The 14,884-nt window shown below is 35.4% G+C and overlaps 1 protein-coding gene and 1 non-coding gene across 4 annotated transcripts in view; both read left to right on the plus strand.

The window, feature by feature from the left end:
- Positions 1 to 14,393, plus strand: part of VMP1 (vacuole membrane protein 1) — a 135,954-nt gene extending 121,561 nt beyond the window's left edge. For all 3 annotated transcript variants that reach the window (XM_031966511.1, XM_031966512.1, XM_031966514.1), the window contains 2 exons: positions 10,278 to 10,380; positions 11,731 to 14,393. In XM_031966511.1, the coding sequence (XP_031822371.1) occupies positions 10,278 to 10,380; positions 11,731 to 11,874 (247 nt within the window). In that variant the 3' untranslated portion in view covers positions 11,875 to 14,393. The remainder of the gene's footprint in view (positions 1 to 10,277; positions 10,381 to 11,730) is intronic.
- Positions 13,128 to 13,277, plus strand: MIR21 (microRNA mir-21). Its single transcript, NR_105721.1, has one exon. It is a non-coding gene; the product is annotated as a microRNA mir-21 (primary transcript).
- Positions 14,394 to 14,884: the final 491 nt, after the last annotated feature.

Raw genomic sequence — 14,884 nt, forward strand, 5'->3', positions numbered from 1 at the left:
TTTTATAACTATGTTTTGGTATATTTAGGTTTCTTTTGCAATATATATCTTTTATTTTATGCATTTTAAAACACTATTCTATAAGCTTCACCAGATTGCACAAGCATCCAAGACACACAAAAAGGTTAAGAATCCCTGCCCTATACTATCAATCTCTGATTAGATTAGTCTTTGTGTGGTCTCTACCTAGTATATTTTTGGTTAAAAGAAAGCTTGCTATCCCACATAACAGTTCATCCAAACTTCTTCAGAGTCATTGTACAAGGTACCCCAAAAAGCTTTCTCTCCTTTGTCAAAACTTCACTTAAGATTTATGTCTACCGTGAAACCTTTACTAAATTAGGCTTCTGTCTCCTTCCCTTACTGGCTTCAGTCATTATTTAGCTCATCCTTTTTTTTGCCCATTTTATTTTTTAAGCTTGGGCATATCTCTGTTGTTATTCATCATTTGAGGTCTGATCCCATCATCCTCTACATGTTCACATATGGTATGTTTTTGTCACATGTGTTTAAGTATATTTATCTCTCTTAAGCTTGTCTCATTTTTTAAACTGTAAATTCATTGCCTTCTCTTCCTTTCTAAACTCCAGGAGCACCTCAATGCTGAGTATCCATCTAGCTAACTTGGATTCTGGGATAATAGAACTGTCCTGAAGTAGGGATAAATTCCTGTGGGAACTCCCTCAGTTTCACCCTTTTAAGTAATAATTATTTTATTAACTATAACTCATTTATTTATATGGTGCTTTTCAGTTTATAAAGTGCTTTCCTTTTCCACAACAATCCTGTGAGGCAGACAATACCAGCATAATTGTCCACATTTTATAGAAAAGAAGTCAATCCTCAGGGAGTTTGAGTGAGTTGCCTAACCGGTCACAGCTAGTAAATGGCAGAGTAAAATTCTGTTTTCAGATTCAGTGCTTTTTCCATTAGTTGTCTCTCACCTCATGTCTCACCACAATAAACTAGGTCCCTCACTCATCCTGCTTTAAATTTACCACATAACAAATTATGCTCTGCATTTTCCTTGCTCTTTGGTTTCTCTTGGCTACTTCATCTCTGATAGGTCACCCTCAGAATTGTAGAGGAGCTCCCATTCAAAAAGTAGCTTCCTCTATCTCAGCCACAAAGCCCCGATAGGGAGAAATTAATCTTTGTCTGTGTCCCAGTTGAGCTGGCACAAGATTCCTGACCTTTATTTTCTATAACAGAATTCAGTTGATTTTTAACAGAGCTTTATTACACCCAGCTGCCAGTTGCTTTCAGTTGGTTATTAGTGCTAGCTTTGCTCTGAGCCCATTCTTTACCTTTATAAATATCTACATTCTTGTTGTTTGCTCCTCTTCTCTATTTTCTGGAGCCTGTTTCATAGTTACTACCAGTAGCAAGGATGACTTGCCTTCATTTTAATTTCATAAAAATTAAATCCAAATGGCTACGAATGGGGTTGACTAAAACTGTTTTGAAAGAGCTTGTATTAGAAGTGTTCTAGGCAAGGACAATAATACACCTGGCCTCTCCAAATAAAACCAAAAAGGATCCTGTCCTCATAAAGTCCTGAGAAATCCTTGGTGTTGTGTTTTTAATACCCTAACATACACAATAGGCTAGTTCCAACACAAAGAAGGTTTTAATTATTTGAAAGAGGCACAGATGCAAATGAAATTTAAGATGTTTTGATCCTAAAACTTGTAGTTAAATCACATTTTTTTTAAAGCGCCAGAAATTATAAACTCACACCTTTCGAGTATATTTGAAAACTATATTTCTTTTAAGGATAAAATAGAGTATTTCCCACCTCTTATCCCTAGATGAATGAACAAACAGATCTTGGGCAAGGCTATAACTTTTTTTTTCTGGACCTCAGGTTCCAGGTTGTGCGTTGACTTGGTTGAATTATCACCACATTTCTGAACTAAAAAAAATTAGTTTCTCAGCTGCTAGTTCCTTAAATTATCATGTTAGTGCTAAGACTTTAGTCATTTCAGTATCAGAAGCACTGTATGGAATAGTAGATTCTCACTAGGTCAGGAGAGAAATTAACACTTGAATTTACCCACCTACAGATGAGTTGGTTTTGCATTTATATATGAAATACTGGTTGATGTTTACTATTATCTCTAACTCTTGATTTGTTACTTTATTGTGTTAAACAGAGGTTTAAATTTTTAAAAATATTTTTTTATTTAGACCCTACAAAATAAAAGGTCATAAATATTAATGAGAGCCAGATTTGAAGTCTTCAGAAAGATTGAATGATAAATCCTCTCTTTCTCTCTTGAGTTATCTATCCTACCTTGGTAGGGAGTCCAGTTTCACTTGGAGGATAATCTATCTCAGTTGAGTCAGGCAAAGAGTCTGAGGTCCATTCTGAGTCACCCATGAATAATACCCTGGTATTGGTTGAGCCCCAGGAAAACGGATGGTTAAATACTGTGAGAATCTTTATCAGCACAGGAAATGACAAGTCATTAAAATACTAACCGTTAAAACACATTTAGATGGAGGGGGAGGGGAGAAATGGAGGAAGTTAACTCTTTGAAGGATTTAGATTAAGATTAAAATGTGCTAAAGGAACAGAAAAGAGGGTTTGTAAAACTTTGAGATGGGTTTATCAGCTATAAATTTGTTCAGCAGTGGGATTACAGCTCCATAATCTGTGATGCCCAACAAGACCAAAACAGTGCAAAAAGCCTGTCAGCATTTCCATTAAAATACTTTTTGACTTCCATAGCTTACATTCTGGCTGTAAATTTTGCTGCCCTCCCAGGAAAGCTTGTAAAATTAGAAGAAAGAGGAAATAAGGAGAGATCTTATGCTGTGACACACAATCTAGTTTATATGAAACTTGATGTACTTATGAATTAAGTGCATGTTGCTATAAAATTGAGGATACAAGATTTAAATAAAGCCAGGAAAACTTAAATTCAAATTCCAACTCTTCTATCTTTACTTAATCTCTATGGGCTCTAGTTTCCCTTGTTTTGCAAGTTCAAAGAGTTGGGCTAGATGGGCTTTAATGTGCCTTTCAGCTACTTCTGAGCCCTGAAAGTCTGATCTTCAGTGAGGAGACCATATGACTTTTCACAGTAGCTACTAAATAAAACTATGTCTTTCCTCTGCATTGTGTTAATTCCATTGTGAAACAGTTTTGTCAAATCAGCAGGCAATTGATTAAGGAGATTTTTCCTGCATCAAAAATCTTGATTTGAATGCTTTTTTTTCACTTAGCTAAATAACTCCAGGTTGCTGATTTGGCCACAGTTGAAAAATTCATAACTGAGTATACAAGAACTCTGGGTCTCAAGTATGTTCACATTACAAACTTCACAGTTTATAAATCTCTTTTGTCACAACATAGTATATAGTAGATACTCCGGGATCTCTGTCCTTATCTGAAGAAAATAATTTTCCAATGGCGTTTTTCATCCAAGTCTATCATAGTTGATCATCACATAATCTTGCTGTCATTGTGATAAGGTTTATATCCCCTCGATTCCCGGTGGTGATGAGGTTAGTGGCAATAAGAGAGTTGTTAAAATCCCCTTTTGGTCAGCCTGCAGATTCAAAGTGAAAGAATTCACTTAATCCCTAAATACTAATTGGCAAAAATGAAAGTCTAATATTGGATAGAAACCAGTTTGCTAAGAGATTGACTTCTATAGTGGCAAAATCCTGTTAGGGAAATGGAGTCTGGTACTGAGAAGAGAATGTCTTCTCAATGGGCAGGGTCCTAGCAAACTGCTTGGGCTTCTGCAAGGAGTGAGTCCAGAAACTGCCTTTTAAAAGGAGTCTTGAGGCTTCAGGAAGCCAAGGTTCCCAGGCTTAGATGCTTACCAGTATCCAGCCCAGATCTCCTATTGGAATTAACAACACTTCAAACGGGTGCTTTTTGACCAGGATTTCAATTGAATCAAAGGCTCTGGCATCCCCGAAAGATAACTTGTCTGGGGGAATATGCCTTCCCCAGGAGGGGCTGAGACTCCAAAAGGGATCACAGATCCAAAGGGAATACAGTTTCAGAGTGATAATCTTAAAAGGGAATACAGTTTCACTAAAGGTTTCAATTTCCCTTCCCCTTTGGTTATGTACAATTTTCTCTTGGTTTTGCTCACTTCACTCAGCATCAGTTTATATTAGTCTTTTCAGACTTTTCTGAAATCAGCCTGTTCATTATTTCTTATAGAACCATTACATTCATATGCCATACTTATCCATCCATTCCCCAACTGATAGACATCCACCCAATTTTCGGATCCTTGCCACCCAAAAGAGCTGCTATAAATATTTTTGCACATGTGAGTCCTAAGGATAGTGTTCTACTTAATGTCAGAAACAGGACTCAAACCCATCTCTCTTCACTTACAAGTTCAATGTTCTTTCCCTTTGTACTATGGGAATTCTAATTCAAAGGAAACAACAAAGCTTAAAACATTGGGACATAGTCGCAGGGCTCATTTTTACAATTTTTTCTTTATGATAAAATAAGGAACATATGGGGATAAGTAGGGAAATGGTAGGAAAGAATCTAATGCACATTCTTATAATTACTAGATTCTGTGATGTTTCTAATCTGCTACCAAACCAGAAAGAGCCTGGCTTAGCTAAGTCTATATCTACTAAATGCATTCATTTTATCTGTTAATGAATTATTTTGTCTAAAACTGTTTTAAAAAAGACAGAGAAGTATTTCCTTAGTTTTCAGAAACAAAAGGACTTCCTTTTGATGTAATAGGATTTTTTTTGGGGGGGGGGCAAACTTCTGTTCTAACAATAAGTCAGTCACCTTCACTTTTTAAAAAAAATATATAACCATTTTTAAGGCTAGTAGAGTTTTTAGAGCTACTGTTTTAACAGCCTCTTGGCTTTCTTCAAGTCTTAACTGAAACCCAACCTTCTGCAACAAGCTTTCCCTAACACATCTTAATTTTAGCGCCTTCCCTTTGAGATTATCTCCTATTTATCTTGTACATAGCTTGATTAAATATAGTTATTTGAATATTTTCTTCTCCATGAGACTGGGACTTCTTGAGAGCCAGGGCTGGTTTTGCCTTTTTTTATATCCCCAGCTCTTAGTATAGTGGCTGGCATGTTGTAAACCCCTTAGTAGTTTGCTCCCTCTTCTTGACTGCTCTGCTTCTACCAAATGCTTGATACTAAGGGACAGTATGTGTTTTCAACAGAGCATTCATTATTTTAATAACTGTATGTTCTGTATTATCCCTATATCACTTTTATACTCATGGTTTTTTAGTTCATCCTATTATTGTCTCATAGGTTCATAGATTTGAAAGGAAGGAAGGAATTTTAAAGATCCTCTAGTCCAATCTTCATAACTTACAGATAAGGAAACAGAGGATTTTAACTAGAGCTTCAAATCCTATATTCTTTCTACTTGTTTCATTGTGATAATTATTTATCATAATCTAGTTTATTCTTTTCTTTATACTTCTTGACTAAGAAGTTAATTTTATTAATTTTATTTTAATAATTTTCTCCTGGGAAATTATTTTATTAAAATATTTTCCCCCTTTAAAAAAAATAATAAAATCTAACTCTGGGTAGGATCTTTCTGATTCCCAATATATATTTTAATCTGTTTTTTCATTCTGTTGGTGTCCTCATCCTTCACAGTATAGAATCATATTCAAATTTTCAGATTAATACTCAAAAAGTAGTGCATGATGAAAGGGCTTCCAAGTAAAAAGTTAAAATCCATTACCCAGAGACATTATGCCATGTCTAGTAGAAGACTGAAACTGGAGTCAAAGAGCTTAGCTTTGAATCAGCTTTGTTATCTAAATTCTTTGGGGCAAGTTGACCTCTTCAGGCTTCATTTTACTCATTGTAAGATGAGGGAATTGGACTGGGTGACTTCTAAAGTCTCTTACAATTCTAATTTGTAATGATGCTCTGATGACTTTTCTTTAGGTTGAAAATGACTCAAAACTTAGCCTGTCTTTGGATTGACATGAGCATATCCCATGGAACATTTTTTTCAGGAAAACTATTTGTAAATTGTCTGACTATATCGATAGATACCCTAGTATTTTGAAGAGCTACTAACAGAGTCAGAGCGAAGCTTTCTTTCAAGAGAAATTGTTTTATTTGTTTCTGAATTACTTCATTATTTTAGACATTTTAATTGTTCTACCTTCCTAGACACACTTTGATATGGGGTAGGGGGAGAATGAGGAGGTATTTTTATGTTCCTCTACTCTGGGAAGTTAGAAAAATAAGACAAATGTCAGAATTCAGTATGTTTCTTAGTAAATATTGTTCCCTATGTTTTATGGGACATTTAGTGGCATAAAGCTCAGACCTCTCAGAAAAATCCAAATGGAATCTAACAAATCAAGGGAAACTTCTGGCAAGTCTGCTTATAGACTGATATCTTCACCCCGAAAAAGAGGTTTGGATTAAGATTGTGATGATTTCTTATTGTTATTTTTAAAATACTAAATGAATGCTTAAATGCATTATAATTCTTAAATGAGTTATAAGAGGCAAGAAAAGTCTCTTGAAAAATCAAAATAAGAGCAGCCGTGAATTCTAGACATGCTTGGATTGGGTGTGTACTTGGGATTAAAAAATGAATGAAAAATTAAGTATTGTGAAAAACACAAGTAGTTAATCATTCCACCCACTCACCATGCATCCTCTGCCAATTGTGAATAGTTCTCAGGAAGATTTTAAGCCTTTCCTGGGTATGAAGAATAAAGTAAACTTTAAGTAAGAATTAGTAATTATAGAAAGAGTTAATAGCAATGAATTTTCCTTATCAGATGACAATTTTCCACTAGCAGAGAGTAGTATATATCAACAACCTGAGCTACAGTAGACAAGGTATGAAAATAAGTAGATCTCTGGAAGAATTATAGTATTCTTCCCAAAGATTGCTTGGTATCAGTGTCTCCATACTAAAAGTTTCCATAGATAGAAGTCTTGGTTTTTTTAAAAAATTTGTTTTATCAGTTAATCCAGTTATGGGCATAAAAAAAAAAAAATCTTTTCCCGGTTTTAAGCCCCATTATATTGTTACTAGAAGAATATTTACTGAAGGAGGTAAATTTACCAAACATGGTCAGTTATGCCCAAACTAAAAATTTGCTAATCTGAAAAATGTTTTCCTAGCCTAGGAAGATACACAGGGAATAAAATAAGTTATATCAAATTTGCTTATTCCTAAATTGTTGTTTTTCCAGGGCAAGTGGTTATTTGCCAGGGTGGTCCAAGTGTATTTTTAGTATGACATATAACCAAAAATTAGCTCTATGTGTGTCTTTCTCCAGGATGTATATTTCTTCCTTGTCTCAAAACTGCCTCTGATGGCAGATAGAGTAACTCATCCACATGGAATAAGGCAGGTTGTCTTCTTAACCCTACTCAGCAGGTTCGCTATTCCCTAGAAAATGTCACTTGGGCTATAGCCTAAACCAACTGTGCACTGATAGAAATGACTTATAAGCAAACTCATCTTCTACTTTCAGTTAGTCTTAAAGCTGTAACCCCTAATCCTTCTATTCATTTCAGCTTCTATTTGTGGCTTTACAATCACTTTGGAAGGAAGAGGTTGAAGAACGGATATATTGTTTGCCTAAATAACACCTTAGCAATGGGGGGGGCTGTAATTTCAGGCATTTTATAGTCCATTACTAAACTAGCTTTTAAAGCAGTGAAGAAAACATTGATGCAGAAGTGCTGTTGATATACTAAGGATTTTAGCTCAAAAATGAGAGTAACCAGCTTCATTGTCAAATTATTTAGCTAATATTAACCAAGGGATTTAAGGGGAGCAGCAAGATGAAACAGTTTATAAAGTTATTCAACCTCTACTAGCTTAGAGATTTCAATTTGTTCTTTTTTAGATTTATGTATAGATTTTTACATTGAAGTTTTGACCATTAACTTATTAAGAAAGCCTTAAGTTAGTACTTTAAAGCGTTTTTATAATAATCTACTTTCTCCTTAAAAAGAATCATATACAGTACCTCTTTGTATGAAAAGTTAATCATTTTTGGTCCCAGTATATTTCTTCCAAAGCTGTTCCTTGAATATATTTCTAAAATGTTCCGTGAATGCAACACTTTAATGTAACTCTGAAGATGTTAAAACATTGTACTTAGCCCAATTTTTAAATGATCATTATCCATTCTGTGCACTTTTCCTTCTTTATCCCTAGTGTGTCTTCTCATCTCTCCCACCCTACCCCACCCCCCAGAAAGTCCGTTTGATAATTTTACCTTTCCTAGCATTCAGTCTTGGTTTATAATTTACTCCTTAAATGATCTCCTTCCTCTGGGTTTCCCCAAAGTTTAGAATGACTCTGCCCGCGAGTCATTCAGGAGAATTTTTTTTTAGCTAGTGAATGAATCAGCTCCCAAAGGAAATATCTTACAGGGTTCAGTTTTTTTCAAAGTCTTTTATACATGTATTTTGTTGCAGTTACTTTTTCTTGTGTGAAAAATATCCTCTTAGAAGGAAAATTTATACAGAAACTGTCATTGTAATAAGAGACACTACTGATAAAGGAGCAGATCATCTTAGTCAGATTACTTTCTCTTGTGTTGTAGCTAGCAGAATGGAAGAAGGGTTTAAAATCTACTTAAGAGAGTTAGAAAAGAGAATAAGTGAATGATGAGCAATCTTCTTTCTGTTACTTACACACATTCACACCCCTTCGCTACTTAGGCATTCCTAGGTTTTTGCTATTCTCTTCACCGTTCTTAAAAATGTTCTTTCTTCTTCTGTCCACCAGCTATTCAGTACTACAAAGTTAGCACCTTATATTTTGCCCACACCTCTTTATATGGTACTACTCAGCATGGTATTACATGCCTTGCTCGTGAAATGCTTCATGTAAATGTGTCTTATCTCCCCCAATTAAATTTCTCATCTGAATTCTCATACAGAGAATTCTTTCTCAATTTTTCAGTCTCCCAAAGCACATGGTTCCAGGCACTTAGTACGAGTTCAACAGATAACTTGTTTGATAGTATAGATCAAACAAAAAGTAAGAATTAGATAATAGAATTGTTAGAAATATGTTGCCTTTTGGTCAGTGGTACCAAAGAAGGTTCTCTTCCCCCCCCCCCCCTTGGTGGAAATTATGACTAGTTAAATCCAATTTTTACACTTTTTAGATGTGTAGAAAATAAGGGGTTCTACTAAAAATCATTTAGATGTGTGAGCATTAGACACTTTATTTAAATATATAATAGAATGCCCTTTCCTCTGCAAAGGGAAAGATTATTTTTGTCTTGGAAATCAAAGGGGGGGAATACAAAATGAAGAAATATTTTATATTTCAAGTGACCCCAAGTTACCATTTTCAAAATGCCCTCAAGCATGTGTACAAAATAGGAACTGGGTAGATAAGTTGTTGAACTGGTTTAGCAGCACTACCTCCACATATTATGGGTGAGAGGGAGCTCAGAGTACCTAAACTTATCAAAGATCATTATCCAAATCATCTCAGAACAAGGTGTTTAGCAATGTACTGTAGTTTCTGTGCAAATCATCCACCATAAAGCTTGGAGTGATTCAAGGTTCACAGTTCCTTCTTTGTTCCTTTGTTAATGACTGACTTCTGACTAGTGGGAGGTGCCCCTAAATTTGCTAATGCATTCTTTTTGGATAAGGATGACGCACAGATTGTCCTAATAAGGACTTAGTTTGAGAAAAGGGCCGCCTCCTCTCTCTGAGAAGATGGGGCAAGTCTGAGAGAGGGCGGGCAGTTTCTTTTTTAACTGGGGATGACACAAGCATAAGTCATTTCCTTATTAATCGGTTCAAACCAGTTCTTACAGGAACTGGTGGTGATAAATGTGGGGCTTCTCAGAAGTCATTCATTTTATTCTCTGTACTATAGTAGTGCACGTCCTCTGCAGATCTTTCTCCTTTCTCTGTCTCTTTCCCTCTCCCTCTTTATCTTTCTGTGTGTGTCTTCCTCTCTTTCTCTCTCTTGAAGGAAACAGCAGGAACAGTATCAGACTAGAATGTGTTCTCAGTATGCATTTCCTTCTTTCTCACAATCGGTTTGCTGGGAGCAATTTTTCTCGCTTCTTTTTGTGAGGGAGAACTTTTTCCTCTCCAAAAAAGAGATAATAGCACCGGTTCTTTGTACCTTGGCTTTTCTTAATTCATCTTTCTACTGTGTTCTGTAGTTTTCCTTTTATCTTTTTAAGCCTGGGTGGTAAATAGAACAGATCTTTAAAAATCTTTTTCTGCTTTCTCCCCAAATGTTTTTCTTTCTGTGGGCTGTACCCTACTTTCAGGGCTGTCCCCAGTCTAGGTCCTTCTCTGCAGAAACCTTTCCAAGAGTACTTGGAGGCTCAGCGGCAGAAGCTTCACCACAAGACAGAGGAGGGTATACCACAGGTGAGACTTTTAACTCATTCCCTTCTTCTTACCTCTGCCAAACCATTTTTAACTAGAACATACTATTTGCCACTTCTTCCTTAATAGAAAGGCGAAAATCTGAAGAGAAACTTATTCATAATATTTCTTAAACTTAAAAAAAAAAAGTTGCCTGTTTTAGACGTTAATATATGGGGATTGTTTTATAACTAAGTTAAGAATTCCTTTTATCTCTGATATAAGTTTCTTGACAAACTGAATTTTGAATTTATCTTTGCTCTTAGGTAAATCAGTATTGTTTATCCAAAGAAAGTTACTTTTGCTTTGTTTTTCAATCTCAGATAAGAGTTCATAAGCGGTAAATCAGCTTATAGTAGAACTATTTTTTCTTGAATGGACCTGTCATTAAAAAAAATAAGAATGCTAAAAAAGGCATTTTGAATACATTACATAAAAACCCACAGCCTTGGGTAATGTGTTGAATGTAATTGTAATTAATAAAAGTGGCTCTTTTTCATTCTTAAGGTTTCCCTTGGCTAATAAGGAAGCAATAAAGGTGGTTTTGTTTTAGTTTACCAAGCCCTTGATCATTAAATAAATCACCAAGGCACTATGGTAGACTCTGATCTTTGACTGTTGAAATCGTATTAGTGATTCTCAAAAGGGGGAAAACATCCAACTTCTTATAAAAGATGACTGAATAGAATAGGAACTAGAAACTAAGGGGAAAAACTTGGGTTTAATGCATCCAATTTCTTATAAAAGATGACTAAATAGAACAGGAACTAGGAACTGGGGAAAAAAACTTGGATTTAATGCATTTGAAGGAATCATCATGTTGTCCTTTGCTGCCCTCATTCGACAGAACTAGATTGTTTAAAGTATGTTTTTGAAAGTCTCCTTGAGCAATCTACTATGAAAGAAATACTAGAGTAAGAGCAAAACCCTACAGCCTTCTCAGTTTTATATTTGCAATACTCCGTTATAATTGAACTGTTCTATATAAAAATAATGACTTCTCATTTGCTTAGTGAATGACATAAAATAATTTCACACTTGGCTTATTTCCAACCCAATAACAAGTTAATGAGAGCAGAATTAAGGCTTTGGCCAAATGGCTCCTGGTCATCATCAATCAGGCCTTTTTAGGCTCAGATCCTTGCCCCACTTACTTTGAGCCTGAATAACGATCATGTGGACACAAGCTCAAGAGAGGTAATGAGTTAGTAGTATCTGTTTGTATTTCAGGTTGTTCCAATGCTCATGATTGTAGAAAGGTAGGCTCAGAGTTCTGATTCTTTTTTCTATTGCCCTCTATTAACAAAGCTTTTCTTGCTTTTTTTTTTTTTTTTCCTGTGTTTATTCCTACAGGGGGAAAACTGGTTATCCTGGATGTTTGAAAAACTAGTCATTATCATGGTGTGCTACTTCATCCTATCCATTGTCAATTCCATGGCACAAAACTATGCCAAGCGAATCCAGCAGCAAATGTACTCAGAGGAAAAAACTAAATGAGGCTGATACAACTTAACATGCCCATTCACAGAAGCTATAATTAATTGATGGGTTCTAACTAAATTGGCACTATTATAAACAGAGAAGAGGGGGGAAATTGGCCCTTTTCCAAACTAATAATTTTTTTTCTGGGGGACTTGGGGGCAGTATTAAAAAAAAAAAAATTGTTTTTGAAAGCATTTAGTCCATACTTTTAATTGACAGGCTTATATGTAAAGGTAAGATACATAGTTTTCTTAATTGGATCTGAGTTGGGTTTTCTGAGTTGGATGGTGTGTGGCATTTAATTTCTTCTTAAGTTACTTCCAAAATTAATGAACAACAATACAATTAGATACTTCAAGCCACCTCCCTCAAAAAATTTTTTTTCATTAAATATATCAAGTTTATTTGGCTTGATATAAGTGTACATTTTCTTTTCTCAATCATCAAAATGTATATAAGTAATAATAGATTGGATAACAGCCTTGCATGCCTATCATGGTGATATTTAATATTCCATCCTGCCCAGCCCTCCTTCCTCACCCACCCAGAAAAAAAATGTCATTTTATGATGCTTTGCACACCTCTGGGGTGCCTTTTTACATTTTAAAACAGTGTAAGCAAAATCTGGCTGGTGCCTCATAAATGAACTGGCATCATTTTTTATTCTGTATATTTAGAATGAAGTCACACACACAAAAACAAAAAAACTTTATATATAAAGTCATCTTTGATCATTCCGGAATTGTGTCTGTCTTCTTGAGTGTTTTTTTTCCTCAGTCTTTTATCTTTTACCACCTGACCGGCTGCCTTGGCCTGCTGTGTTTGATATCTCCAACTAACCCAACCTAGATATTAGTGTTCAAAGTTGGAAACTTTGACTTGCAAAGAATCTTGGTTGTCCAACTAAGTCCTTATCAATTTGGGAAATGATTGTTGATTTACTTAAATAGGAAAAAATGTCAGGCTTAACAGGAATGAAATTTGCTTTCATGATATCAGATCAATTTTTTTTTAATGCCACACCTTTGTTTCTTTAAGTTCCATAACCTCTGATTCTAACAAACATGAATTTGTGTCTTTGTCTAACTATTTCCAATGTTGTTCCCAGAAATTTCTGGCAAATGAGACCTAGTCCTTCATATTAACTTTGAGGGAAATGATCATTCTTTTTTCCTTTAGGAAAAGTAATCCGGGTTATTTGTTTAGAATGGAATTTGGGTTTTAACCAAACTACAGATCATATTTTCCCTCAGGCTCATTTCAAGTGAAATTGATCAATGTATGTTCCATCAATCCTGCTTGAATATCCACTTTGTACCCATCATCGTCTGTGACATCTCCATGGCTGTACCGTCCTGTCAGATAGCTTATCAGACTGATGTTGACTGTTGGATCTCATGGCAACAGCAGTCGATGGGCTGTCTGACATTTTGGTATCTTTCATCAGACCATCCACATCAAACTTTGTTCCCATTCAAACATCAGCCAGCATCATGGTTTAAATCCAGAATTTGAGTACATGGCAACATTTTCATGCCACAGTGGAGCAGCATTAAGGGAGACAGTATTGTTGGGAAGAGTTTTGATAATTATCTTCCATGACCCAACTCCGTAAATAAGTTAAAAGGTTTATTGTGCAACAAGATAGCTTCCTTTTTGACTATCCAAAGTCAAGTTTGTGGTTTTGGAAGGGCTGTTGCTTTCTTACTGTGCTTGTTTTTCTCCAAGGAATTTTTTAAAAGTGTAATTATTTGTATTGGGTCTTAAATATAGATAAAAAAGAAATCTTCTGGTGCACTAAAGAACTATCCAAAGGGATATCATGACGCCACATTGGAACCAGCAAGAACACTTACCAGAATTGGGATGTCTGATAGGCCACTGAGGATCAGAGAAAGATTAAGGACTTGTCCAAAGTCACATAATAACCATAAGGATTAGACGCTTATCTTTTAATAAAAGTGAAGTGTTGGATTTTTGATATTTTCCAAGTGATCCATTGTTTATTTTACATTCAGAGTTTGGTCACTCTGTCAATAAGCCTGTCCTTCAGAGTTACTTGGATTTTGTGTTTTTTCTTTAAAGCATTTTCTAGCCCTTGGAAGTCTCATTCATATGAATTTGAGTATACTTTCAGAAGGCAAGAAATGCCATTTGCATTTATACCTATCAACTTGCAGGATTTGAAGAGGTGGATTCTTAATGACAACTTTTAAGTTTTCCAGAACTGCCTGGAAAGTGTTAGATGATTCTACTTATGGATAATCCAAATGAATCACTTTTGAGTCCAATAGTTGCTCCCTTCATAATTAGTAAATGATCAGATGTCCCAGTTCTAAATCATTTCATTTCCTTGCCTAGTTCCTATCAGAAACTATGGTGTCCTGTCCACTAAGGTAGACAAATTAAAAGTGGTCCCTGGATTTTCTTTTATCAGCAAGCAGAGGAGAATGTCCCACTTAGTGGGAAGAGAGGTTTACAGATGTATGGCTTTTATATCTGTACAAATTAAAATAAGAATTTGATGGCATCTATGGAAATTTGTTTGTGGCTCATTCATATGAAGTCTGTTCCATTCCCGTTCCTTTTCATGTGTCAGTCTACAAATTTTTGTTCAAAGCCCACATATTTAAATCCTGTCGTGTTCAAACAATAGTTTTAAAATAACACTTCAAAGAAATATCGTCACAGAGAATCTTCCAATGCAATGAAAATCATTTAATTGTTGGGTCAGGTAGGTGACCCAGTGAATAGAGCACCAGCCCTGAAGTCAGGAAGATCTGAGTTCAAATCTAGCCTCAGATACTTAACACTTCCTAGCTGTGTGACCCTAGGCAAGTCACTTAATACCCCAATTGCCTCAGCAAAAAGGAAGAAAAAATATTGTTAATCAATCTGTATGTCTTAAAAACATGCTAAGTCCATAAGTACCTAGAAAGGCAAAAACGGGTCCTACCTTCAGGGAACTTACTAGATATATAAAATGGGGGAGATAAAAGTAAAAAGGGACAAACAAAAAGCCTAC

This window comes from Sarcophilus harrisii, chromosome 4, assembly GCF_902635505.1.
Source record: "Sarcophilus harrisii chromosome 4, mSarHar1.11, whole genome shotgun sequence".
NCBI classification, from domain to species: Eukaryota; Metazoa; Chordata; class Mammalia; order Dasyuromorphia; family Dasyuridae; genus Sarcophilus; species Sarcophilus harrisii.